The sequence below is a fragment of the Balaenoptera musculus genome, chromosome 3, assembly GCF_009873245.2.
Source record: "Balaenoptera musculus isolate JJ_BM4_2016_0621 chromosome 3, mBalMus1.pri.v3, whole genome shotgun sequence".
In the NCBI taxonomy this organism is placed as follows: domain Eukaryota; kingdom Metazoa; phylum Chordata; class Mammalia; order Artiodactyla; family Balaenopteridae; genus Balaenoptera; species Balaenoptera musculus.
The window spans coordinates 90,754,270-90,780,479 of record NC_045787.1 but is presented as its reverse complement, the minus strand read 5'-3'; the positions used below and the strand labels follow the sequence as shown (position 1 = coordinate 90,780,479).

The window sequence follows — 26,210 nt, the reverse complement described above, 5'->3', positions numbered from 1 at the left end:
TTTTGTGCTCTTAATACCTATTCTCAGAAAAGTTAAATAGAATAAATATTATTACTTCTGAAAAATAGACTTGCTTTTTAAATTTTTATTTCAAGTAACAGTTTTGAAACTTTGTGCATAGTATTAAATGTGCAGGTACATTTTCTTGGACACCTTGTCTTTAAATTTTTGTTTACTATCTGGTATCTGTATAGTAAGCTTTCTATACTAGGTTTATACTAGGTTTCTCTACTACATTTGTATACAGCCATGTGTCTTTAAGTTTAAATAGAGATTGCAAATAAAAAGTTTTATACCAAAATGTTTTTATTATTTCATATAGCCAATATAATTTTTAAGTTATTTGAATTATAGCATAAACCTGCATGGGACTTAGTCCAGCAGACTTGGTCAAAGGCTGATGAGAGGTAGACATTTTTATGGAACCAAAAAAAACCCTTACGTTTTCCTTTCCATGTTTGTAGTATTTATTCATCTCTTCAGCAAATACTTGTTGATTCACTAAACTGCTATGCATTAGGGATGTATTAGTGAGCCCTGAGTATTTTTTAAGTATAATAAATATCACTACTTTTGAGAAAACAAAGCATATGGTTTATGTCAATTTTATCTTTCAGTGCCAGCTCCTGTTGAACATCAAATCTGTCCTGCTGTGTGTGTTCTAATGAAACTTTCGTTTGATGAGGAGCATAGACACGCAATGAATGAACTTGGTAAGACAAAATGTTTCTTAATGCCACAGAAGAATACTAAAGATTTTTCATCATTGTTGAATTAGGATATAAGGCCACTAACTTTTATTACCATCTGCTTCCTCCTTGTAGCAAATGACTATACTCTGGTTTCCAGAGGAGACAGACAATGTCCTAAGTGGCAGAAACTGCTACCCTTGTAACCTAACTTGGATTTCTAAAATCTTAGCCAAAGGTTGGAAAAAAATACTAAATGGTCCATTCTTGCCCCTATTGTCAAGGTAGACCCTGGGTGACAGTTGACGGGGAGGGTAATTTGAATTGTTTTGAGACGTGGGGCTATGTAATTATTCTTGAACTCAGTCACTTCTGAAAGACATCAGAAGGAATTATTATTAAGATTCTCATTTATCTTCATGGTTATCAGTACTTTACTAGATTTTCATGATAAGCAGCGTGGTATCTCTGAAACCGATTAATACGGAAAAGCATTATGCTCTGATTTATGTTAGAAACAGTCCATTAATTGTGGAAGGATTACTCTTAGGTATGTGTTCTCACATACTCTAAACCTTATATAACCTGCATTTGTGCCCCCCATTTTTCATGTAATGGTTTTTCTTTGATTTCTAGGTTCATTTTGCACATGTGGTATTTATAAGTTGCACCATGCTGGGCCATCTCATGTGAACTGGATCGCTCTAGTCGTGCCACAAGCAAGAACCGCACACTGAGTTTCCATCTTAGTGTAGCTGTGCCCTTGCTTTTTGTGCCGTTTATGTTACATTTCATTCAAGCCCCCACTTTGTATTCCTGCCACCCCTCATCATTATCATTCATCACTTATCTTAAAAGTGACAAAGTCATGACACTCTTAAACACAGAGAACCTGAACGGCCAAAAATGAGTGTTGTCTCCTTCAGAGTCATCACTTTGGGAGGCTGTGTACTTTGTGATTTCCGCCTGCCCTCCAGCCATGCTCTTCTTCCCACAAGCCCTAGCAGTCGGCCCACTTGATTCTCTTTCCTTCCCTCATGCCCCCAGCCTCCTGCGAAACTGAGTATGAGCTTATGAGTTCTCCCCTCCTCAGTACTGTCTCAGCATTGGTGAAATTTTAAGTTTGGGTGTTTTTTTTAACGCTAGTAATAATGGGGAAAATAATGAATAAACGGGTAAACTAATCCAATTTTTAGCTCCCACAAACGTTTTTTATAAATGTTCCTGTGTTCCAATGAACTATAGACTAGGACTGACACATTAATCATCTGAATTTCCAAGTAAAATCTAGACTCAGTATTTGTTCCTCTTCCTTCTTCAGGTAGGAAGGCTACCCGGGGCATTTCATCACAGGAGCTAGGGCAGGGGCTTTCAGGTGAGGAGCAGGATGGGGCCTCTGGGGGTGTGACTGCTGGGGATATAGCCACAGGGGATTACCTTCTTCTCACTCCTAGCCTCTGAATTTGCATTGGAGCAAAAGAAGGATCAAGGTGTGTGGACCGTGGGGAGATGGATTAAGACAGCACAAGGGATCTGACAGTGAGGAATAAGGAGGAAAGAAGTCCCAGGTGGATGAAGGGAAATTTCTAAGCCCGGTCAGCTAGGACTGTCATTTGTACATAGAAGAAAATTCTACAACTATTAGGGTCATTTAAGTTTGCACCTATTAGTATTGCAAGTTTCAGGCCATAGTATCAGTAATGTATACATTTATTAATTCCCAGCTCTGTCCCAGAAACTGTGCTAGGCACTAGGTATAAAAATGATTAAGACGTGGTCCTGACTTTCAAGGAATTCATAGTTAATTTGCATTAGTGTTTCCCAAACTAGATCATAATGATCACCAGAGGCAGTTGTCAAACCATGTATTTCTCTGGCCCGTGCGTGGTAAAGCAAGCTTAGTAAAATAGAATCTCCGGAGGAGGGAACCTAGGAATCAAATCTAATAAGTGGCCCAGGTGATTCTTATGATCGGGAAATTTTGTGAAACACCAATATATAGAATATTGATGCTGAGCCCCTAATATTTATTTTAGAATGAGGCATTTCATGCTAATGGTGACTATCTAAACCAAGTAAAAGAAAAGTAATATACTGTTTTAAAACTTAAGTATCATCTTTCTATTATCTCTCTCTGATAAGTTTAAATTAAGGATTTTGTTAAATGTCACCTGAAGCCATTGATCCTCTACTATCTGTAAGGTTATGAGATACCATATGAGATAGTATTTGGTTCATCTGGACCACTGTTCTCTAACATAGACACCAAGAAAATGTGGAAGGATGTGTTCATGACCTTTGCATTACCTTGAAACATCCTAATATTTCTTAGGGCAACCTATTTTTTATTGTATTGATCATGAATTCACATCATATTTTTGTGAATCCATTTATAGTTTTAATGTATAGATTCTTTGCCTTAAAATTCACCGAAAGTTTTCTTTTTACCTCTCTGAAATCATAAAGGGCTCTCTCTTTTATCTGACACACTAAATTTTATTGAATGTCCTTTTTTTCATTAGCCACGTTCTTCATGGTTTTATTGGCATTGACCAAATCCTTCTTTAATCTTTGTTTTCACAATCAAGTCCTAAGATTTTTGGTTTTTCCATACAAAAGTAGTCAAGTGCCTTCTTGGGATTTTCTTTAGATCATTTCACCTTTCTTAAAACAGTATCACAGATACTGCTGTGCCAGGCAGGATTTTACGTAGGCACGAAGCATAGTATGTTTTGTTTTGGCTTTGATCGTCTGCTTTATAATCCTCAACATTTTGGTGATCTCCTCAGTACACAAGGCCACTGTCTTCAGGTCAACAATGACTCCCGGATCTGTTTCCTGGGTCAAAACTCTCAGTTCTTTTACCGGTGGTTCCTTCTTCTTTACCAAAGTAATAAATAGTGGACTTTTTTGAAGCTCTGTACTAGGCTTTCTTCCACTCTCCCTAGGCAGCATCCTCTACTCCATGGCTTCAGTTACAGTGTTTTTCAAATTTACAGCTTAATCCAAGTTCTCTCTCCTGAGATTTACACACATTTTTCAAACTGCTCATTTGACATCTTCACCTAGATGATTTTTCAGACATTTCTGACTCAGCTGACAGAAACTGAGTTTGTTGTCTCCTCCATCCCTAAATCTCTGTCTCTTCCAGGGTTCCTTTTCTCAGAAAATGGTCTTCCAGTCAACCCACTTGCTGAAGCCAGAATCTTAGAGGACATCCATGAGTCTATTCTTATCCCCTATATCTCATAAATGCTTTAATTCTGGTTCTTAAATATATCTCAAATCACTGCTCTTTTTATCCCCACCCCAAGCAAGCCTCTATCGTCTCTCCTGTTCTCCCATAGTTTGTCTTACTTGTCCCCCCACTTCCAATCATAATCCATTCTGCAGCCTACAGTCATAGGAATCTGTTTAGAACATACATCTGATTATTCCTTCCCCTGCCTTAAATCCTTGGTGAGGCACACAAAGTCTTGCATAATCTGGCCTTTACCCATTTTTGTAGCCTCACCTTGTGACCCTCTCCTTCTTGCTGTATATTTCAGGCCCAGCAGTCCTTGCATATGCTGTTTCATCTGCCTGAAATGCTTCCTTATTGTTTCTGCCCCACCCTTTTTAGATATTCATTCATCCTTTAAGTCTCAAGTTAAACATTGTTTCCTCAGCCATTTTCTTGATCCTCCCAGTCTAGGTTAAGTTCACCTGTTATCTTGCCCTGTGCTTCTACACAATCCAGTACACTTAAATTAGTTGTTCAGTGGCTGTCTTTGCTCTAATCTGTAAGCTCCATAAAGACATTGGCTGTTTTTTTTGTTGGCTGTTTATCTTCCCATCATCATGGGTGGATGGTGGAAAATCTTCCTAAATATGGTTTGGATTTTCCTTAACCAAATTAATTTTTACTTACCTACATTCAAACTCATCTGTCATTGGTGCTAGTTATAAAGATTTACACCAATGTTCCAAGAGTTAAATCCCCTGACCTGGCATTCTTGACCCAAGATAGAACTTGGTCTATTTTGCAGATTTGCTGATTCATCTACATACTGACACTTCTAGATCATTTACAAAAATGTACCGATCCTCTTTCAGATTAATGACCTGATTGTTTAGACTTACAGTATCCAAGAATTGCCTGTTTATATTCATCTTCTCTTTTTCTGTCTAAGCCACTTCTCTGACAAAAGAATATCTCCAGTCCCATGATGATTAATATTGATGATGAATAATATTTTGAATAACCTCCATATGCATTTTTATTTTTCTTTTTATTCACTCCCTCACCATTTTGCTTCACCTTTTGTCTTTTTGTTTTGTTTTATCTTTTTACCACCCCTGCCTTTATGTCTTTTCCTTTCCTTTCCCTTCATTTTCCTCCTTGCCTTCCTACTGCTGACCACTGTGGGCATTGTTAAGTATACCCATTGGTGGGAATCAAGGGGAAAGAAAATACTAAATGCTAGTATTGGTATTTGACACTTCATGAGTATCAAAGAAAAGTAAGAATTAAAAAAAGTAAAAATTAAAAATGATTTTATAGAGTTCAGTAATAAGTTGAATAGGTAATTCTTTTTCATAAAAAAAAATAAGCTTTGCTTCATGCACAGTTTCATTTAGAAGTTTTAGTATTCCTAAGGATACTAAAAATTATTTGGGAGATAAAAATATATTAAAGCAATTAGGCCACAGTGTGTGACAATGAAGAGTGTTTGTAAAGTCCTAATAATAAAAATAAGTTACCTTTTACTGCGTACATTCAGGAAGACCTAGTGTTAGAAAACAGCCTTCTTCATCCATGACAAGATACAGTGTATGTGCAGTAAATAGAGTATAATGTTCATTTCACTCGGTAAGGCAAGGGGCTGGAGGGTGGAGAAACTGGCAGAAAATGGAATAGTTGTCACTTGTACTTTATAAGTATATTACACAAGAGTCCTTTATAGTATTTTCTGTAGCTTGTAATTCTAAAGACAAAATTAAATTTATATATTCTCATTCTTTGAGGTTTTTTTCCTAATAATTTATAAACGTGGTACCCATTTGTTTTATTTTAGATTATTATCTTTTTCCTCTTGCCCTTTTTAAATTAGGGGGACTACAGGCCATTGCAGAATTATTGCAAGTGGACTGTGAAATGTATGGACTTACTACTGACCACTACAGTATTACCTTAAGACGATATGCAGGAATGGCTTTGACAAACTTGACTTTCGGAGATGTAGCCAACAAGGTATGTTTTATAAGATCCATTTCTTATGATATCTCTGGTATGAGTTATTTTACTTTCATACAAACTACTTTTCACCGACTTTTTGTCACTCTGCTCATTAAACACTGACCAACAAAAACCTGTACTTCATACCTCACTGCATATCCTTAATCATTTGGTTGTCTTATGCCTAAACAAAGGCAAAAGATGGAACACAGTAGTGGATTTATGTAATCACATTTAAAATACTATTCCTGGGAATGATAACAAAAATCTGGAAATCTTGGTGCAAGTGTTATACAGGTGTTGGTTCCATCCGAATAAAAGACTTTAAAATCCTTTGCTTATTGTTTCTTATCATTTATTCACTTTATTTTTCCGGTTTGCCAAGAGAAGAACAAATACCAAAGGATTAGGAGGGTATTTGTCTTTCATTTATGTAATCTGGTTCTAGTTCTTTTATGGGTAAAACATTAGTTAGGATTGAATGAGACGATTGAAACTGGATTTGAAGTTTACTAGTCAAAAATAAAGCATGGCTCCAGGTTGCCTTATTATTGACCCTCTGTAATATTTGATTTACAGGCTACACTATGCTCTATGAAAGGCTGCATGAGAGCACTTGTGGCCCAACTAAAATCTGAAAGTGAGGACTTACAGCAGGTACTGCTTAGAATTTCAAATGTTTTTCTTGGCTGTTAGTGGGTTAATACCCTGATTTAGATTAATTTAAGCTGTGGCTCAGTGTTTAGCATCTCATGTTTAAATTGTGGCTACATTAACACCAAAATAGAGGAAAATAATTATATTGTAGGAATTCCTTTTGGCACTATATTAGCATTTAGGAGAAATTTATTTATTAATATATTTCTACTCTTAATATTGCGAACAAGAAAGCAACTAGTATGAATAATTTTATAAACAAATTATTCTAAAATGGATTCATTTGCAGGTTATTGCAAGTGTTTTGAGAAATCTGTCTTGGAGAGCAGATGTAAATAGTAAAAAGACTTTGCGTGAAGTTGGAAGTGTGAAAGCATTGATGGAATGTGCTTTGGAAGTGAAAAAGGTACCTTTGAAAACATTTAGTATTGCAATATGGATTTCATCTTTGGTTACTTTTTTGCTGCCATCTCCCACCCCTGAGACTCACTAATTTCTGACCCTCTTATCTTACCTATCCCTAGACTTAGACTGCTCCAAACTCCTAAAGTATTAAGCTGGAAAAGATTGTACAAAGTAGCCTAGTATAAGTCAGGGTTTTTCAGACTCAGCACTGTTGACATCTTGCACCAGATAAGTCTTTGTTTTGGAGGACTGATCTGTGCCTTGTAGGATAGGATGTTTAGCAGCATCCCTGGCCTTTGCGCCAGTAGATGCCAATACACCTTCCCCTCAGTCATAACAATCAGGAATATCTCCACATATTACCAGATGTCCTCTGTAAAGGAAAAGGGCCAGAATCACCCTCAGTTGCCAATCACTGGTGTTAAGTGTTAACTCTTCGCTGCCCAAATCTCAATCTACCTGAGTCCTCAAATTCTGATAGTCACCCTGTCAAGAGGTAATCAGACCCAAAGGTGAGAAATCCCTCAAATAATAATTCGTTTACAAAAGGAAATAATCTCCAGATAGTATATCTACTTCAGAAACTAAGCTAATTTTTTTTTTTAATTGAAATTTGAGAGGAACTAAGCAAGTCTTTTTAGCTAATCTGAATTTCCTTTCACCCAACCAGTCCTCCTTGATCCAGAGCCTACATGTTTTTCTCTTCAAAATTTCCTTTTCAGAGAAGGAAGAGTCTGCGGATTTTGTTTGTTTACTTATGTATTTTTTCTAAATTATATTATTTTATACCTGAAAAACCCAAGAAAATCAACTGAAGAATTGTTAGAAATAAGTATTCAACTAAATAACTGGATATAAAGATAATATTCAAAGGTGGTCAAAAGGCACAAACTTCCAGTTATAAGATAAATAAGTACTAGGGATGTAATATACAGTGTGATAAATCTTATTAACACTGCTGGATCATTATATATGAAAATTGTTGAGAGTAAATCCTGAGTTCTCATCACAATGAAAAAAATTTTTTTTCTATTTCTTTAATTTTGTGTATGTATGAGATGATAGATGTTCACTAAACTTATTGTGGTAATTATTTCATGATGTTTATAAGTCAAATCATTATGCTTTATACTTTAAACAGTGTTACGTGTCGACTATATCTCAAAACTAGGAAAAAAAGGTAATACTCAAATATACTTAGGGTCTGCATAAAGATACCTTTAAAACACTACCGAATCAGCAGAACACTTGTACTCACACTGCAGAAAAGAAGATACGTGAATAGCCAATAAGCACTTGAAAAGATACTCAACATTGTTAGTCATCCGGAAAATACAAATTACAATGAGATACCATTACAGATATTATATTGGTTAGAATTTAAAAGATTGGCCAACTGTTGTCAAGGATGTTAAGCAGCTGGAATTCTCACGCACTGCTGGCGGGAATGTTACATGGCATACAGGCATACCTCGCTTTATTGCACTTTGCAGATATTACATTTTTTATAAATTGAAGGTTTGTGGCAACCCTGCATTAAGCAAGTCTATCGGTGCCATTTTTCCAACAGCATTATTTTTCAGTTAAGGTATGTACATTTTTTTATACGTAATGCTATTGGACACTTAATAGACTACAGTGTAGTGTAAGCATAACTTTTATATGCACTACAGTATAGTGTAAACATAACTTTTATATGCACACCAAAAAAAATCATGATGTGACTTGGCTTTATTGCGATATTGGCTTTATTGTAATGGTCTGGAACCAAATCCGCAATATCTCTGAGGTATGCCTATCCAACTTTAGAGAACATTTGGCAGTGTTTTAAAATTAAACATTTACCTACCATACAACCTGGCCACCCAGGAGAAACAAAAACTTAAATTCACACAAAGACTTACAAATATTCACAGAGAGATTATTTGTGATAGCCAAAAACTAAAAATAACACAAATGTCCATCAATAGGTAAATGGGTAAACAAATTGTGGAATACAGTTTGGCTATTAAAAAAAAAAAAAAAAAGAATGACCTATTGATACATTCAATAATCTGCAATGACAGGAATCAGAATAGCCGTTGCCTGGGGTTGGGGTTGGATTATGGGCGGCATGAGGAAAATGGAGGGGGTGATATAAATGTTATCTTGGTATACACACACATCAAAAATGATCAAATTGCACACTTGAAATATGTGCAGTTTATTGTTCTCTAATTATACCTTAATAAAATTATACAAAAAAAATTAGCGCCATGTACACTTTAAGACTCCTTTCTCATCAAGCTTGTGTGTTTTCAGAAAGATTTAATGTATTTGTAGGTATTATGGGAACTTGTATTGCTGCTGAATAGCTCATTATTTTATTGTCGCTCAAGGACCTCAAAGATCTACATACGAACTAATTGCTACAAACCAAGAAAGTTAGATTAAAAGACACATCCTACTGAGAAGCATAAGAGAAGACCATAGTAAATGGAAAGACATAGCCTGTTCTTGTAAAGGAAGAGTAGTAGTTTAAAGATCATTTCTCCCTAAATTCATCTATAAATTCTTAATGCAAGCCCAATCTTGGAAAAAGTAGCCCATCAGTAATTTATAATATCCAATTCTGGTTTGGGCCTGCTCTGGTTAGCAGTATTAGAATTTATTTTTTCCCTCTTTTTCTACATTCAGTGCAACCGTCATTATGAACGTTCTTTTCTCTTTTTTTAATTTGTCATCTCTTCCTTGTCAACTTCATTTACTACTAATGACCACAAGAACCAAAACTACCTTCCATGTTCCCCACGTACTGCATCATTTTACCATCATTCGCTGGCTCTTACTCTTCTACACAGCAGAATCTTTCCTTCACCTGCACTCTGTGCCCTAAGCGTGGCTATTTACGCAAAGCTGTTAGTCCCTTGCTCTTGTCTTCTGTATCTTCTCTACTGGGTGTAGAGAAGTAGGCTTTTTTATGTTTCAGCTATCTGTAAGAAGCCCAATATTTTGAAAATGAAAACAAAAATCCTCTGTTGCTTCTTCTAACTTCTGCAGTGTTTCTCTTTTTCCTATAAGAACCAAAACCCTGAACACATAGTCACTTGCTTCATTTTTAACTGGCCATACCTTCTTCAGTCCTTTCTAATATTGCTTCTAACAAAATCTAGACTTATAGATTAACTAGGGTATTTCTTTTCTACCTACACCTATATTTGATACTTTGTGATCACATTCCTTACTGAATCTCTTCCCTTTGTTTTTACCACGTGTACTTCCAACATCTAATCATTTCTCCTTGTCTCCTTTAACTATAAAGCTTCTTTGAAACAAGACCTTTGGCCCTCTACATGCAGTCTTGAAGAGAGCAAATTCTATTTTCCTACCTTCAACTCTCACCTCTAGGTCAGTTGTAAGTTTAGCTCACTCCTCTAAACTCTTGCCATTTTTTTCTGTTCTCAGGATACTTTGAATGTCCCACCTTTACCTCATTCACAATATAATTAAAATTGAGCTCTTAGCCTTTTCACATCTTCAGTGGTGAAAGCACTTCTTCCCTGCTTCCTGATAAGTAGTATCTAAACCTGCTCCTACACTGTTTTATTCATTTACTACCTTGATGAAGAGAATACAATGGCTAGTTCCTTATTGGGTTAGGCCCAAAATGTTTGCCATGACATTCAGGGCCTTCTTTTACCTCTCTGACCTTACTTCCCACAATGCCCCAGCATGGACTTTGACTTCCTCTGTGTCTTCTTTCTGTTCTTTAGTCCTCCCTTGCTTATTTCCACTTCCATGCCTTTCCTCCTTCTACTTCCCCGGCCTTCTCTCTGAATGTACGGGTCTTTTCTTCTGCAGAGCTGCTCTCCTCCACGAAATATTTTACTTATTTAATTAAATTCAGATGGCAATAATCTTTCCATTAGAGCCCTTGGTTTCAAGTATGGTTTTGCATTCTTTTTTCCCCAGAGTAAACAGTTAGCACCTTCAAAGCAAGTATCAGTTGCTATGTTTTCTGGAGTGCCTCTAATTGTGATAGGCACAGAGTAGATCTCTAATGAATGTTTGTTTGTTCCCTGATTGATTTGTAGTAAGAAGAAAGACTGACATCAGGATCATGGCAAGTTTTGACCAAATATCCTTAACTGTATACTCAGAGTATTTTCTGTGACATTTATAATTTGTCAGTTTACTGTGATACTGTATACCAGGGAGTTCTGGTTTTTCAATTACTTTGTTTCTTTGGGGATTTTAAGAAATTGGAGTTTTCCTAGTATGCTTTCTTTTTAATAAGTTACATTGTTACTTTTGAATCAACCACACATAAATATATGTATGTGTGTTTTTATACAAACAAGATTGCAGATACTCTTCTGCAGCTTGCTCTTTTCATTTAATGATACATCTAGATATCTTTCCATATCGGCATGTAGAGGGTTTTTTCTAGCTTCTGTTGTCCTGAAAATGCTATCTTTTCAGAATGCACATCAGTTCTGTTTCATATTGTAATATAAGCTCTTGTGAGATATGTGTGCACCATCTAAACACTTAGAATAAAGTTCATAAAGGTCATTATTTTAATATTGCGTTTTGCTTGTTTCATGGGGATATCACTGTCTTAAGTTCGATTTGGTATTTTATGAAAGTTTTTCTAAATGAGGAGTTCCTAATACTTTACCAGTGAAGGATGGGCAGCAGGGAAGATTTAAAGAGGAAAAAAAAAAAGAAAAGCTTCCTCAATAGAAGTAAACATAGACGTTATAAGAAGGAAATTCCAACTCTAATTAGATGACGCATATTCTGTTTCTTGATAGGAATCAACCCTCAAAAGCGTATTGAGTGCCTTATGGAATTTGTCAGCACACTGCACTGAGAATAAAGCTGATATATGTGCCGTAGATGGTGCGCTTGCATTTTTGGTTGGCACTCTCACTTACCGGAGCCAGACAAATACTTTAGCTATTATTGAAAGTGGAGGTGGGATATTACGGAATGTGTCCAGCTTGATAGCTACGAATGAGGACCACAGGTAAATACAGGGTTTTATATTACTTTTAAATGAAATTGTAAGATTCATACTCTCAGAAAGACTCAGCTGTATGCAGTGTTTTGTGTAATTATGCAAGTTCTAAGCCAAATTACATTTATGACAATGAAAATATAACTATTAATTCCTGACTTATTAACATATTTATTCTAATAAAAGTTCATAGTATCATAAAGATGTCTAGAAATAAATGATACTTGAGAGGTATAACCCATGTGTAGAAGAAAAAATGAAAGTCATAAATATTACAGAGAAGAAAATCCTTTCCTATATGTTAGCATGGCTTAAACGAGTATGAGGTTTATAAAAAACAAAACCTTGTGGTTATGATCCAGAGAGTACAATGGTTCACATTTTTCTAGTGGTGCCATAACATCAATAATCATAATATTTTTCAGCCAACCGCCATTCATCCAATCTGTTAGAGCTGTGAAACCTAAGAGAGCACCTCAGATACAAGGCACATATTTTCAGAACTTGAGCTCTGTATTATCTCAACAAAAAATATGGGTATCTTTCACAGCATATTTATTTATTTTATCCTGTATTGTTCCTCTCTCATTTTCAAAAAGACTATGAGGTACTTTTAGTAAAATGGCTTTGAAAAGAATGTAAACATCTTTTCTTTAAGTTTTTGATGCACCAGCTACAAGCCTTATAGCCCTTTCTTCTGTTCATAGAAGACCTCTTAGACTCAGTAAGCACTCAGGTGTCTACTGGACTGCTAGAGAGCCGCCATGGTAAAGCTTACTGCACCCTTGCCTATCAGTTTTAAAGCCCACCAGCGCCGACTGTGCTGTCATTAAGCTTCATTTTACCATGCCTTAAACAAGCCATAGCTCTTTCAGATCCTAACATTCATTATGCTGACTCTTAACTCTTGTTTTTATAGTTAATGTTTTGAAAACTTTTCTTTCACTTTATTTTTAGAAATAACGACTACACACAGTTTGCCCGAGAACACATGTAAGGGGGAATGGCAGTATTACATAATCAAACCAGAGGCAGAAAGATTATCTAAAAGTCATTCTGCTGACCTAGGAGCTTACAGTGTGCTCCCTGACTTTGTAAAGATCTATTGTCAATCAGTTTCTTCCGTCTACCTCTTCTGAGATGTCTCAGTTTGTCGACATTGTGGTGCCCATCCAGAGATTAAATTACCACAGCCCCTGTTCAGCTTAAGATTTCATAATACATCTGTACTCCTCAAACTGAGAAACTCCGTCACTATGTAAATAAAGTAAATACATCTGCTCGAGAAAAAATGTTTAAAGCTATTGGGTCAGAATAGGAAATGCAGAATTGATTAAACTTAATGCTTCTACTTCTTTTAGTCTGACAGATGAGTACTTTAAAACAATAAACATTAAATGAACTAAGATAGAACAAAAGGAGATGGGTAATGCTTGAAATTTATAGTATAATTTGGTGTAATTTTATTATGCCTGTTGTTAATAAGCTTTAGTAGTTATCCTTAGATTTAAATTTGTTTTCTGTCCTTTTATTTGTTGTTACTATGAACAGATTTTTACCTTACTTTTGTGATATTTTTATTTCAGGCAAATCCTAAGAGAGAATAATTGCTTACAAACCTTATTACAACACTTGAAATCTCACAGTTTGACAATAGTCAGTAATGCATGCGGAACCTTGTGGAATCTCTCAGCAAGAAATCCTAAAGATCAGGAAGCATTATGGGACATGGGAGCAGTCAGCATGCTCAAGAACCTCATTCATTCAAAGCACAAGATGATTGCTATGGGAAGTGCTGCAGCTTTAAGGAATCTCATGGCAAATAGACCTGCAAAGTATAAGGATGCCAATATCATGTCTCCTGGTTCAAGCTTGCCTTCTCTTCATGTCAGGAAGCAAAAAGCCCTAGAAGCAGAATTAGATGCTCAGCATTTATCAGAAACTTTTGACAATATTGACAACTTAAGTCCCAAGGCATCTCATCGTAGTAAGCAGAGACACAAGCAAAATCTCTATGGTGACTATGTTTTTGACACCAATCGACATGATGATAATAGGTCAGACAGTTTTAATACTGGAAACATGACTGTCCTGTCACCATATTTAAATACTACAGTGTTGCCCAGCTCCTCTTCATCAAGGGGAAGTTTAGATAGTTCTCGTTCTGAGAAAGATAGAAGTTTGGAGAGAGAACGAGGTATTAGCCTAGTCAACTACCACCCAGCAACAGAAAATCCAGGAACCTCTTCGAAGCGAGGTTTGCAGATTTCTACCACTGCAGCCCAGATTGCCAAAGTCATGGAAGAAGTATCAACCATTCATACCTCCCAGGAAGACAGAAGTTCTGGGTCTACCCCAGAACTACACTGTGGGACAGATGAGAGGAATGCACTAAGAAGAAGCTCTACCGCCCACACACATGCAAACTCTTACAACTTCCCCAAGTCAGAAAACTCAAACAGGACATGTCCAGTGCCGTATGCCAAAGTAGAATACAAGAGATCTTCAAATGATAGTTTAAATAGTGTCAGCAGTAGTGATGGTTATGGTAAAAGAGGTCAAATGAAACCTTCAGTTGAATCCTATTCTGAAGATGATGAAAGTAAATTTTGCAGCTATGGTCAGTATCCAGCTGACCTAGCCCATAAAATACATAGTGCAAATCATATGGATGATAATGATGGAGAACTAGATACACCAATAAATTATAGTCTTAAATATTCTGATGAACAGTTGAACTCCGGAAGGCAAAGTCCTTCACAGAATGAAAGATGGGCAAGACCCAAACATATAATAGAAGATGAAATAAAACAAAATGAGCAAAGACAATCAAGGAGTCAAAGCACAACTTATCCTGTATATCCTGAGAGCACTGATGATAAACACCTCAAGTTCCAACCACATTTTGGACAGCAAGAATGTGTTTCCCCATATAGGTCAAGAGCAGCCAATGGTTCAGAAACAAATCGAGTAGGTTCTAATCATGGAATTAATCAAAATGTAAATCAGTCTTTGTGTCAGGAAGATGACTATGAAGATGATAAGCCAACCAACTATAGTGAACGTTACTCTGAGGAAGAGCAACATGAGGAAGAAGAGAGACCAACCAATTATAGCATAAAATATAATGAAGAAAAACATCATGTGGATCAGCCTATTGATTATAGTTTAAAATATACCACAGAGATTCCTTCTTCACAGAAACCAGCATTTTCATTCTCAAAGAATTCATCTGGACAAAGCACTAAAACTGAACACATCTCTTCAAGCAGTGAGAATACATCCACACCTTCATCTAATGCCAAGAGGCAGAATCAGCTCCATCCAAGTTCAGCACAGAGCAGAAGCGGTCAGACCCAAAAAGCCACCTCTTCCTCTTGCAAAGTTCCCTCTATCAACCAAGAAACAATACAGACTTACTGTGTAGAAGATACCCCAATATGTTTTTCAAGATGTAGTTCATTATCATCTTTGTCATCAGCTGAAGATGAAATAGGATGTGATCAGACAACACAAGAAGCAGATTCTGCTAATACCCTACAAATAGCAGAAATAAAAGAAAACAGTGGAACTAGATCAACTGAAGATTCTGTGAGTGAAGTTCCAACAGTGTCACAGCACATTAGAACCAAATCCAGCAGACTCCAGGCTTCTGGTTTATCTTCAGACTCTACCAGGCACAAAGCTGTTGAATTTTCTTCAGGGGCCAAATCTCCATCAAAGAGTGGTGCTCAGACACCTAAAAGTCCACCAGAGCACTACGTTCAGGAGACTCCTCTCATGTTTAGCAGATGTACTTCTGTCAGTTCACTTGATAGTTTTGAGAGTCGTTCGATTGCGAGCTCCGTTCAGAGTGAACCCTGCAGTGGAATGGTGAGTGGCATTATAAGCCCCAGTGACCTTCCAGATAGCCCTGGACAAACCATGCCACCAAGCAGAAGTAAAACCCCTCCTCCCCCTCCTCCTCAAACAGCTCAGACTAAGCAAGAAGTACCTAAAAATAAAGCACCTAGTGCTGAGAAGAGAGAAAGTGGCCCTAAGCAAGCTGCTGTAAATGCTGCAGTACAGCGGGTCCAGGTTCTTCCAGATGCTGATACCTTGTTACATTTTGCCACAGAAAGTACTCCTGATGGATTTTCTTGTTCATCTAGCCTGAGTGCTCTGAGCCTCGATGAGCCATTTATTCAGAAAGATGTGGAATTAAGAATAATGCCTCCAGTTCAGGAAAATGACAATGGGAATGAAACAGAAAATGAGCAGCCTGAAGAATCAAATGAAAACCAGGAAAAAGAGGCAGAAAAACCCACTGATTCTGAAAAAGATCTATTAGATGATTCAGATGATGATGATATTGAAATACTAGAAGAGTGTATTATTTCTGCCATGCCAACAAAATCTTCACGCAAAGTCAAAAAGCCAGCCCAGACTTCTTCCAAATTACCTCCACCTGTGGCAAGGAAACCAAGTCAACTGCCTGTGTACAAACTTCTGCCATCACAAAACAGATTACAAGCACAAAAGCATGTTAGTTTTACACCAGGAGATGATATGCCTCGGGTGTATTGTGTAGAAGGGACACCTATAAACTTTTCCACAGCTACATCTCTAAGTGATCTAACAATAGAATCCCCTCCAAATGAGTTAGCTGCTGGAGAAGGTGTTAGAGCAGGAACACAGTCAGGTGAATTTGAAAAACGAGACACCATTCCTACAGAAGGCAGAAGTACAGATGAGGCTCAAACAGGGAAAGCCTCATCTGTAACTATACCTGAACTGGATGACAATAAAACAGAAGAAGGCGATATTCTTGCAGAATGCATTAATTCTGCTATGCCCAAAGGAAAAAGTCACAAGCCTTTCCGTGTGAAAAAGATAATGGACCAGGTCCAACAAGCATCTATGTCTTCATCTGGAACTAACAAAAATCAATTAGATGGTAAGAAAAAGAAACCTACTTCACCAGTAAAACCTATACCACAAAATACTGAATACAGGACACGTGTAAGAAAAAATACAGACTCAAAAAATAATTTAAATGCTGAAAGAAATTTCTCAGACAACAAAGATTCAAAGAAACAGAACTTGAAAAATAGTTCCAAGGACTTCAATGATAAGGTCCCAAATAATGAAGATCGAGTCAGAGGAAGTTTTACTTTTGATTCACCTCATCATTACACACCTATTGAAGGCACTCCATACTGTTTTTCACGAAATGATTCTTTGAGTTCTCTAGATTTTGATGATGATGATGTCGACCTTTCCAGGGAAAAGGCTGAATTAAGAAAGGGGAAGGAAAATAAGGAATCAGAATCTAAAGTTACCAACCACACAGAACTAACCTCAAACCAACAATCAGCTAGTAAGACACAAGCTGTTCCAAAACATCCAATAAATCGAGGTCAGCCTAAACCCGTGCTGCAGAAGCAATCCACTTTTCCCCAGTCCTCCAAAGATATACCAGACAGAGGGGCAGCAACAGATGAGAAATTACAGAATTTTGCTATTGAAAATACTCCGGTTTGCTTTTCCCGAAATTCCTCTCTAAGTTCTCTTAGTGACATTGATCAAGAAAACAACAACAACAAGGAAAATGAACCTATCAAAGAGACAGAGCCCCCTGACTCACAGGGAGAACCAAGTAAACCTCAGGCATCAGGTTATGCTCCTAAATCATTTCACGTTGAAGATACCCCTGTTTGTTTCTCAAGAAACAGTTCTCTCAGTTCTCTCAGTATTGATTCTGAAGATGACCTGTTGCAGGAATGTATAAGTTCTGCAATGCCAAAAAAGAAAAAGCCTTCAAGACTCAAGGCTGTTAATGAAAAGCATAGTCCCAGAAATATGGGTGGCATGTTAGCAGAAGATTTGACACTCGATTTGAAAGATATACAGAGACCAGATTCAGAACATGGTTTATCCCCTGATTCAGAAAATTTCGATTGGAAAGCTATTCAGGAAGGTGCAAATTCCATAGTAAGTAGTTTACATCAAGCTGCTGCTGCCGCATGTTTATCTAGACAAGCTTCGTCTGATTCAGATTCCATCCTTTCCCTGAAATCAGGAATCTCTCTGGGATCACCATTTCATCTTACACCTGATCAAGAGGAAAAACCCTTTGCAAGTAATAAAGGCCCACGAATTCTAAAACCTGGGGAGAAAAGTACATTGGAAACTAAGAAGTTAGAATCTGAAAATAAAGGAATAAAAGGAGGGAAAAAAGTTTATAAAAGTTTGATTACTGGAAAAGTTCGATCTAATTCGGAAGTTTCAAGCCAAATGAAACAACCCCTTCAAACAAACATGCCTTCAATCTCTCGAGGTAGGACAATGATTCACATTCCAGGAGTTCGGAATAGCTCTTCAAGTACAAGTCCAGTTTCTAAAAAAGGCCCACCCCTTAAGACTCCAGCCTCCAAAAGCCCTAGTGAAGGTCAGGCAGCTACCACTTCCCCCAGAGGAGCCAAGCCATCAGTGAAGTCAGAATTAAGCCCCGTTACGAGGCAGGCATCCCAGACACCTGGGTCAAATAAAGGGCCTTCTAGATCAGGATCTAGAGATTCCACTCCGTCAAGACCTGCCCAGCAGCCATTAAGTAGACCTATGCAGTCTCCAGGGCGAAACTCAATTTCTCCTGGTAGAAATGGAATAAGTCCTCCTAACAAATTATCTCAGCTGCCAAGGACGTCATCCCCTAGTACTGCTTCAACTAAGTCCTCGGGTTCTGGGAAAATGTCTTACACATCTCCTGGCAGACAGATGAGCCAACAGAACCTCACCAAACAAACGGGTTTATCCAAGAATGTCAGTAGTATCCCAAGAAGTGAATCTGCCTCCAAAGGACTAAATCAAATGAGTACTAGCAATGGAGCCAATAAAAAGGTAGAACTTTCTAGAATGTCTTCAACTAAATCAAGTGGAAGTGAATCTGATAGGTCAGAGAGACCTGTATTAGTACGCCAGTCAACTTTCATCAAAGAAGCTCCAAGCCCAACCCTAAGGAGAAAATTGGAGGAATCCGCTTCATTTGAATCTCTTTCTCCATCTTCTAGACCAGATTCTCCCACTAGGTCCCAGGCACAGACTCCAATTTTAAGTCCTTCCCTTCCTGATATGTCTCTGTCTACACATTCGTCTGTTCAGGCTGGTGGATGGCGAAAACTCCCACCTAATCTCAGTCCCACCATAGAGTATAATGATGGAAGACCAGTAAAGCGCCATGATATAGCACGCTCTCATTCCGAAAGTCCTTCCAGACTTCCCATCAATAGGTCAGGAACCTGGAAACGTGAGCACAGCAAACACTCATCATCCCTTCCCCGAGTAAGCACTTGGAGGAGAACCGGAAGTTCATCCTCAATTCTTTCCGCTTCATCAGAATCTAGTGAAAAAGCAAAAAGTGAGGATGAAAAGCATGTGAACTGTATTTCAGGAACCAAACAAACTAAAGAAAACCAAGTATCCACAAAAGGAACATGGAGAAAAATAAAAGAAAGTGAAATTTCTCCCACCAGTAGTACTTCTCAGACCACTTCCTCAGGTGCTGCAAATGGTGCTGAATCAAAGACTCTGATTTATCAAATGGCACCTGCTGTTTCTAAAACAGAGGATGTTTGGGTGAGAATTGAGGACTGTCCCATTAACAACCCTAGATCTGGAAGATCTCCAACAGGAAATACTCCCCCAGTGATTGACACTGTTTCAGAAAAGGGAAACCCAAACGCTAAAGATTCAAAAGATAATCAGGGAAAACAAAATGTGAGCAATGGTAGTGCTCCTGTATGCACCATGGGTTTGGAAAACCGCCTGAACTCCTTTATTCAGGTAGATGCCCCAGACCAAAAAGGAACTGAGGCAAAACCGGGACAAAGTAATCCTGTCCCTGCATCAGAGACTAATGAAAGTTCTATAGCTGAACGTACCCCATTTAGTTCTAGCAGCTCAAGCAAGCACAGTTCACCGAGTGGGACTGTTGCTGCCAGAGTGAGTCCTTTTAATTACAACCCAAGCCCAAGGAAAAGCAGCGCAGATAGCACTTCAGCCCGACCATCTCAGATCCCAACACCAGTGAATAACAACACAAAGAAACGAGATTCAAAAACTGACAATACAGAATCCAGTGGAACTCAAAGTCCTAAACGCCATTCTGGGTCCTACCTTGTGACATCTGTTTAAAAAGAGCTGGAATGATGAAACTAAGAATGTGTTATGTGTTAATTACAACTGCTATGTAGAAATTTTGTTTCAACCAATATGTATAAAACAGATAACTAATAAGAACCTGCTGTATAAAAAATAAAATTCAAAAAAAATTTTGTTTCAAATGAAACTAAAAGACTGAAAAATTTTGTAAATAGGTTTGATTCTTGTTAGAGGGTTTTTGTTCTGGAAGCCATATTTGATAGTATACTTCATCTTCACTGGTCATATTTTGGGAGGCACTCTTGATAGTTAGGAAGAAAATGGTAAAGCCAAGTATATTTGTACAGTATGTTTTTCATGTATTTAAGTAGCATCCCATCCCATCATCCTTTAATTATTGCTTGTCTTAAAATAACACTACAGATAGAAGATATGATATATTGCTGTTATCAATCATTTCTAGATTATAAACTGACTAAACTTACATCAGGGAGAAATTGGTATTTATGCAAAAACCATTCTGTTTTAGTCCTTGTGAGTCCATCTGACATCATAATCATGTGGCTGTGAAATTCACAGTAATATGGTTCCCGACGAACAAGTTTACCCAGCCTGCTTTGCTTTACTGCATGAATGAAACTGATGGTTCAATTTCAGAAGTAATGATTAACAATTCTGTGGTCACATGATGTTCATATAGATAGCTATAGTGTAACAACTTACACTATTTTGTGCTCAAAACAAACAAAACAAAATCTGTGTAACTGTAAAACATTGAATGAAACTATTTTACCTGAACTAGATTTTATCTGAAAGTAGGTAGAATTTTTGCTATGCTGTAACTTGTTGTATATTCTGGTATTTGAGGTGAGATGGCTGCTCTTTTATTAATGAGACATGAATCGTGTCTCAACAGAAACTAAATGAACATTTCAGAATAAATTATTGCTGTATGTATAAACTTACTGAAATCGGTATTTGTTTAAGGGTCTTATTTCACATTTGTATTAATAATTATCAAAAGGGCCTCTTTTAAAAGCTTATGTAATTTTTTTCTTCAAATTCTATGCATTAAGAGTAAAATTCCTCTTACTGTAATAAAAACAATTGAAGCTGACTGTTGGCATTTAACCATTCCATGCATTGGCACTTAACCTTTCCTGAAAAAAAAAGTTACTGTGTGATTAGCACCAAGTATAAATCAGCACTTTGCCATGCTCAGAAAATGCAAATCATGTTGAACTTCAAAGGTAGATTTAACACTATTAAGATATTCAAAAGACTATTTAGAAACCCCTGTCTGTTAAGGGAAACTTTGTTTTTGATAGGTTTGCGGAGTATGTGTTCAAGCTCCCCCTTCCTCACACAGCAGGGAGAGAATCCTTCAGGAAGGAGGATAAACTGATAGAAGTATTTAAAAAGCTAACTTAATATATCTTCCCAGAATTTGTTCTAAATGATCAGAGGGTAAGGATGATGATAAATGCTCACATATTTGTTGAATAAATGAAAATTTATTTTTAATAATAAAATTCATGCACTCTGCGTTGGGGGGAAGGGAAAAGGTATTTGGATATAGCAGGATGCTGGGAAAAGGGGTGAGGAGTAAGCACATCTACCTGGTGTCTTTGAAATCACATCATGTAGTTAATTATCTACCCTTACCTGTGTTTATCATTTACAGGTGATGACTTTTTTTTAAAGTCATTTACTAACATGCCAGTAAATAAGTGCTGTGATTTGAAATAAGGCATTTGACTCCAAAGCCCATACTCTTTCTACTGCACCACTTTGCAAACACCTCAATTTACTGACCTTTGGAGTATATCTACATTTAAATTTTTGTCAAATTTTATCTGAATGAAATAGTTTTTAAGTAATAATACTAAATTATTCTGTTTTTCTCAAAGGCTGCCTTATCCAACAGGGACACATGGATATAGGTCATATTTCCTTTTCCTTTAGTCCTGATTTTCTATTTTTTTGAGTTACTCGTGCCAATTTTTATAAACCACTTCAAATACTTTTATGGAAAGAGATGGGATATAAGTCAATTAGAATAAAATTGCCTTTCTCAAGGAAGGAGAAAAACATCAATGCTGAAAATGAAAAAAGGGTGCCTTCCATATGCCAGAAAATTCAGGAATTCCGGTAGACAACGCCTACTGGGAGAAGGTGCAATCAGTCTGCATTGCCCATTGAGGAAAAAGTTGCTGTATGAGACCTTCTAGTTAGAGAGAATGGCTCTGAATTAGTAAAGGAGCAAATCTCAATTCTACTTTTAGAACTTCACAGAGTGCTGCCATAAGTGATAGCAGGCCAAATACTCTCAGTTTATGCTTGTTACAAACGGCGTACTGAGCCCAGCGTGGAGTTGCAACGCCTGTTAAGAGAAGTAGGGAAGTGCCCTGTTATCTTTGGACTGCAGCAAACAGCACTCCTAAGGCAGTGAGTGGTTTTCAAACTAGAGTGCATTTGATCTTAGTGCAAATCCAAGCCACATTTGTTTATTGTTTGTTTGTGTGTATTTTTTAAATTAATCCATACATTTATTCTGTAATGTTGTAATATGAAAACATGCTCAATATATGTCCTTTGTGGTTTAAAAAAAAGAAAAAACTAGAGTGCATTTGAATCACCAAAAATGTTAAGACACACGCCCACACTTTGTGATTCTGAGTGAGGCCCAAGAATGTGCAGTTCTGACAAGTTCTCAGGTGATGCTGATGCTGCTGGTCTGGGAACCACACTCTGAGAGCCACTGCCCTGTGTCACCACAGCGAAGCTCCTTGAGTGACTGCCTTCAGTTCCAGCTGCTCTTCTCAACCACTGGACTCGACATACGAGAAAGTATACCAAACTTCCCTCTCCTTTAGGCAGGAAAGATTTGAATATTGAGCCATACAATCTGATACAGCCCATCGCAGCTCCCAATAGTAGACAAATTTGCCAGACATGAACGAGCAGGTAATTCTAAAGACAATGACTGTGTCTGAGGGATTGACTAATGTTCCCTTTGGAACGGTTATCAAAAAGGCAAAAATTTCAGCAAATATCTAATTTGGATTTGCAATAAGATCGAAAGAGACAAACACACACCAAGAAAAGGGGAAAGAGAACTTTGAAGTGAAGGCAGATTGACTTCAGATGAAAGAAAAATGCACCCGTTTTGTTAGTATACAAACAACCAATTAACTATGGCAAATTGGTATTTGAGAATAAGCTTTACAAGTTACCTTGCACTAACAGGAAAGTTAATGAGAGGGAAATAATGAAATAAAAGATAAGCCCAAAAGAATCAAATTGCACTCTAAGTACAGTCAAAAAACTTTTTTTCCATAAACTAGTTACCACAAGGTTAATTAACTGAAGGGATGAGTCTTGCTGGAGAAGGGAGCCAGTTGCACTATATCTGCATTCATGTTATCACAGGGGGTTCCTTGTATCTAAGATAGCAAAAGAACAGAGTGCCACAAATGCAAAAAGAAAATTGCCAAGAGCTGAAGAGTATTTCAGTAATCAGATTGTTCACACTTACCAAACAAAAATAATTTTTCAAGAGTCTTGATGGTTGAAATAGAGTGTATAAATTATTTTTTTTTAATTTCTAATTCCTTCATATTATGCCTACTTTTAAATATTACTTTGTAGTGTTGAAACCTATGGACTTTGACTCCTATAAACACCAGGTCATTTTCCTGCCATTCTCCTCTGTTCTTTGGTCTATAAAACTATATTCTGGTTTTTGTTAGACCATTGATGCTTCTTTCAACCTGTATGTTTTTTTGTGTGTATAATGTTGTTCTTGGTGCTAAATACACTTCTGATATTCAGGATAACTCTCAAAATCTGTGACTATTTGCTTATTTTCTTGAAGTTATGAGACTGTTCCTTTTTTTAATTAAAAATACTCAACTTTATGCTAGTGGAGGTGACCACTGAATATAAAGCAACAGTAGTGAAAAATGAACTATTGAGAATGTTGCACACATTACCTGCCCCAGCTACACCACCTTTTGGAACCCAGGCACTTAGTCTCACTGTTGGTCACTGAACCCCATACCCAGTCTTTCCCCCCAACCATGGCTGTTTGCACCAGAGGCAGATGCCTGACCCAGGGGAGACTCATCATTAACTGACCAGTGACCAAAGACTTGTGAGGCTTGTCAAAAACAAAAAAAAAGACTGGGCCAATTTTAAATAAGGGTCAAAGGAAATTTCTGGTTGGTGATTGAGTGCTGGAACTAAAAGATCGTGTAGAGTTAAGGCTGAGGCCACTATGATTGGCATCATGAAGCTAAAAGTAAGAGAAAGTCACTAGAGAGAGAAGGAACAGATATGGGAGGGAGGCATAGAAAGCAAGTGAGAGACAGACAAGAGTCACTAGCTCCTGGCGTTACCTCAGTCCCTGCCGATTCTGGGGCCTGGTTCTACTTTTCCTTGTGTTTGGGGCATTTATGAACTTCTAAACCCACTTTATTCCTGAAGTAACTTGAAACTAACAGAAGACTCTTTAGACACATCTTCGTGAGGTTTTTTGATTTTTTAATATAGAGAAAGCTTTCTAAAATCATCTGTGGGGAGAGAGGAATAGGCTGCCTACCAAAAAAAAAAAAAAAAATAGGTTGGCATCAGATTTCTTCCTGCAATACCAAATGCCAAAAAAGGAAAATAAAGCAATGGAACAATATATACAGCATTTGGAAGCAAATGGAAATACTACCTAAGAATTCTGAAACCAGCCAAACTAGCATTTAATTTATCTGGAATACTTGTATCATTTGGGATTCTTATTATAGTTATTAACAACAAGACCTTCTCTGAAAGACAAGACATTCATTTAAGGAATCTTAGGTAGCTCACAGGAGCTGTATGAGGGCCAGAAAATCAGACTTGGAAACCACAGTGGAAATAATACCCAAACCATACTGTGAGACTGCTTCAAAAAGAACAAGTTGTTGCCCCTAACCTCTGGAACCCTCTGACACCACCCTCCCCATAAATTAAGATTCTGTGCAGCACTTGCTTCCTCACACTGCTTAATTCTGGATTGAAGTCTTGCTTGGGTGGACATGATTGGCAGAAGCTCTGTCACCTGCCTGTAGAGTCTGGGAACGCTCGGTTGTTTGGTTTCTCCATTGAGGAAGCAGGATGCATAAGACATGAATTCTCGAAATCTATGAGGGGCATTTCTAAAGCACTGGGAAACCAGAATCCATGACATACCTCTACCATAGTATTCTTGCTGCCCAAGCAATTAAAATAAATGGGAAACTATTAAGGAAATGGTTTGAGCAATAAAACCTTTAAACTTGAATGAACGTGTAAATAATTGTGGTTAATCTGATAATGAATCTCATTGTGAATGTCCATGTAACTCAAAACTGAAAAGATGAAATGCTTAATAATTTTAATAATCTTAAATTCCAGATTATTCCAACCCAAACTGGGAAACGAGGGAGAGAAGACTTAAAAGCATGCTAAATTTCTAATCTTAAGTAGGCAGTGTCAAAAGATACTATTTTACTTTTAACTTGGAAAAATACAAATTCAATTTTTTTATTTAGTGGTAACCCCAATGTTAAAAAGAAAGAAAAATTTCCATCCAAAGCATTAGTCAAAGATAACTAAGAATACTTGAACAAAATATCAAAGAATGGAGAAAATGGGAGAGGGAGAATTAGCCACAAAGAAGCATATAATGACACAGTAATACCAAATAATGAGTGGATTGAGCACATATGGTAAAATAACCACTCTCAGGTTGGAGTCAAGTAAAAAAAAATATCCTCCAATTATACGCCATTAGTAAAAGACACATTTAAAATGATCCAGAATGGGGACTTCCCTGGTGGCACAGTGGTTAAGAATCCAGCTGCCAATGCAGGGGACACGGGTTCGATCCCTGGTCTGGGAAGATCCCACATGCCGTGGAGCAACTAAGCCCATGCGCCACAACTACTGAGGCTGCGCTCTAGAGCCCACAAGCCACAACTACTGAGCCCACATGCCACAACTACTGAAGCCCATGCACTCTAGGGCCCGAGTGCCACAACTACTGAGGCCCTGTGCTGCAACTACTGAAGCCTGCACACCTAGA

At 37.4% G+C, this 26,210-nt stretch overlaps 1 protein-coding gene across 6 annotated transcripts in view; it reads left to right on the top strand.

Annotated features, from left to right (window-relative positions):
* APC (APC regulator of WNT signaling pathway) overlaps positions 1-21,227 on the top strand; it is a 136,741-nt gene extending 115,514 nt beyond the window's left edge. For 2 of the 6 annotated variants that reach the window (XM_036845868.1, XM_036845862.1), the window contains exons 11-17: positions 618-713; positions 2,011-2,064; positions 5,783-5,922; positions 6,487-6,564; positions 6,854-6,970; positions 11,766-11,980; positions 13,558-21,227. In XM_036845868.1, coding sequence (XP_036701763.1) covers positions 618-713; positions 2,011-2,064; positions 5,783-5,922; positions 6,487-6,564; positions 6,854-6,970; positions 11,766-11,980; positions 13,558-20,143 — 7,286 coding nt within the window. In that variant the 3' untranslated portion in view covers positions 20,144-21,227. The remainder of the gene's footprint in view (positions 1-617; positions 714-2,010; positions 2,065-5,782; positions 5,923-6,486; positions 6,565-6,853; positions 6,971-11,765; positions 11,981-13,557) is intronic. The other 4 variants (XM_036845864.1, XM_036845863.1, XM_036845869.1 and 1 more) reach the window with 2 other exon arrangements.
* The last annotated feature ends 4,983 nt before the right edge of the window (positions 21,228-26,210 follow it).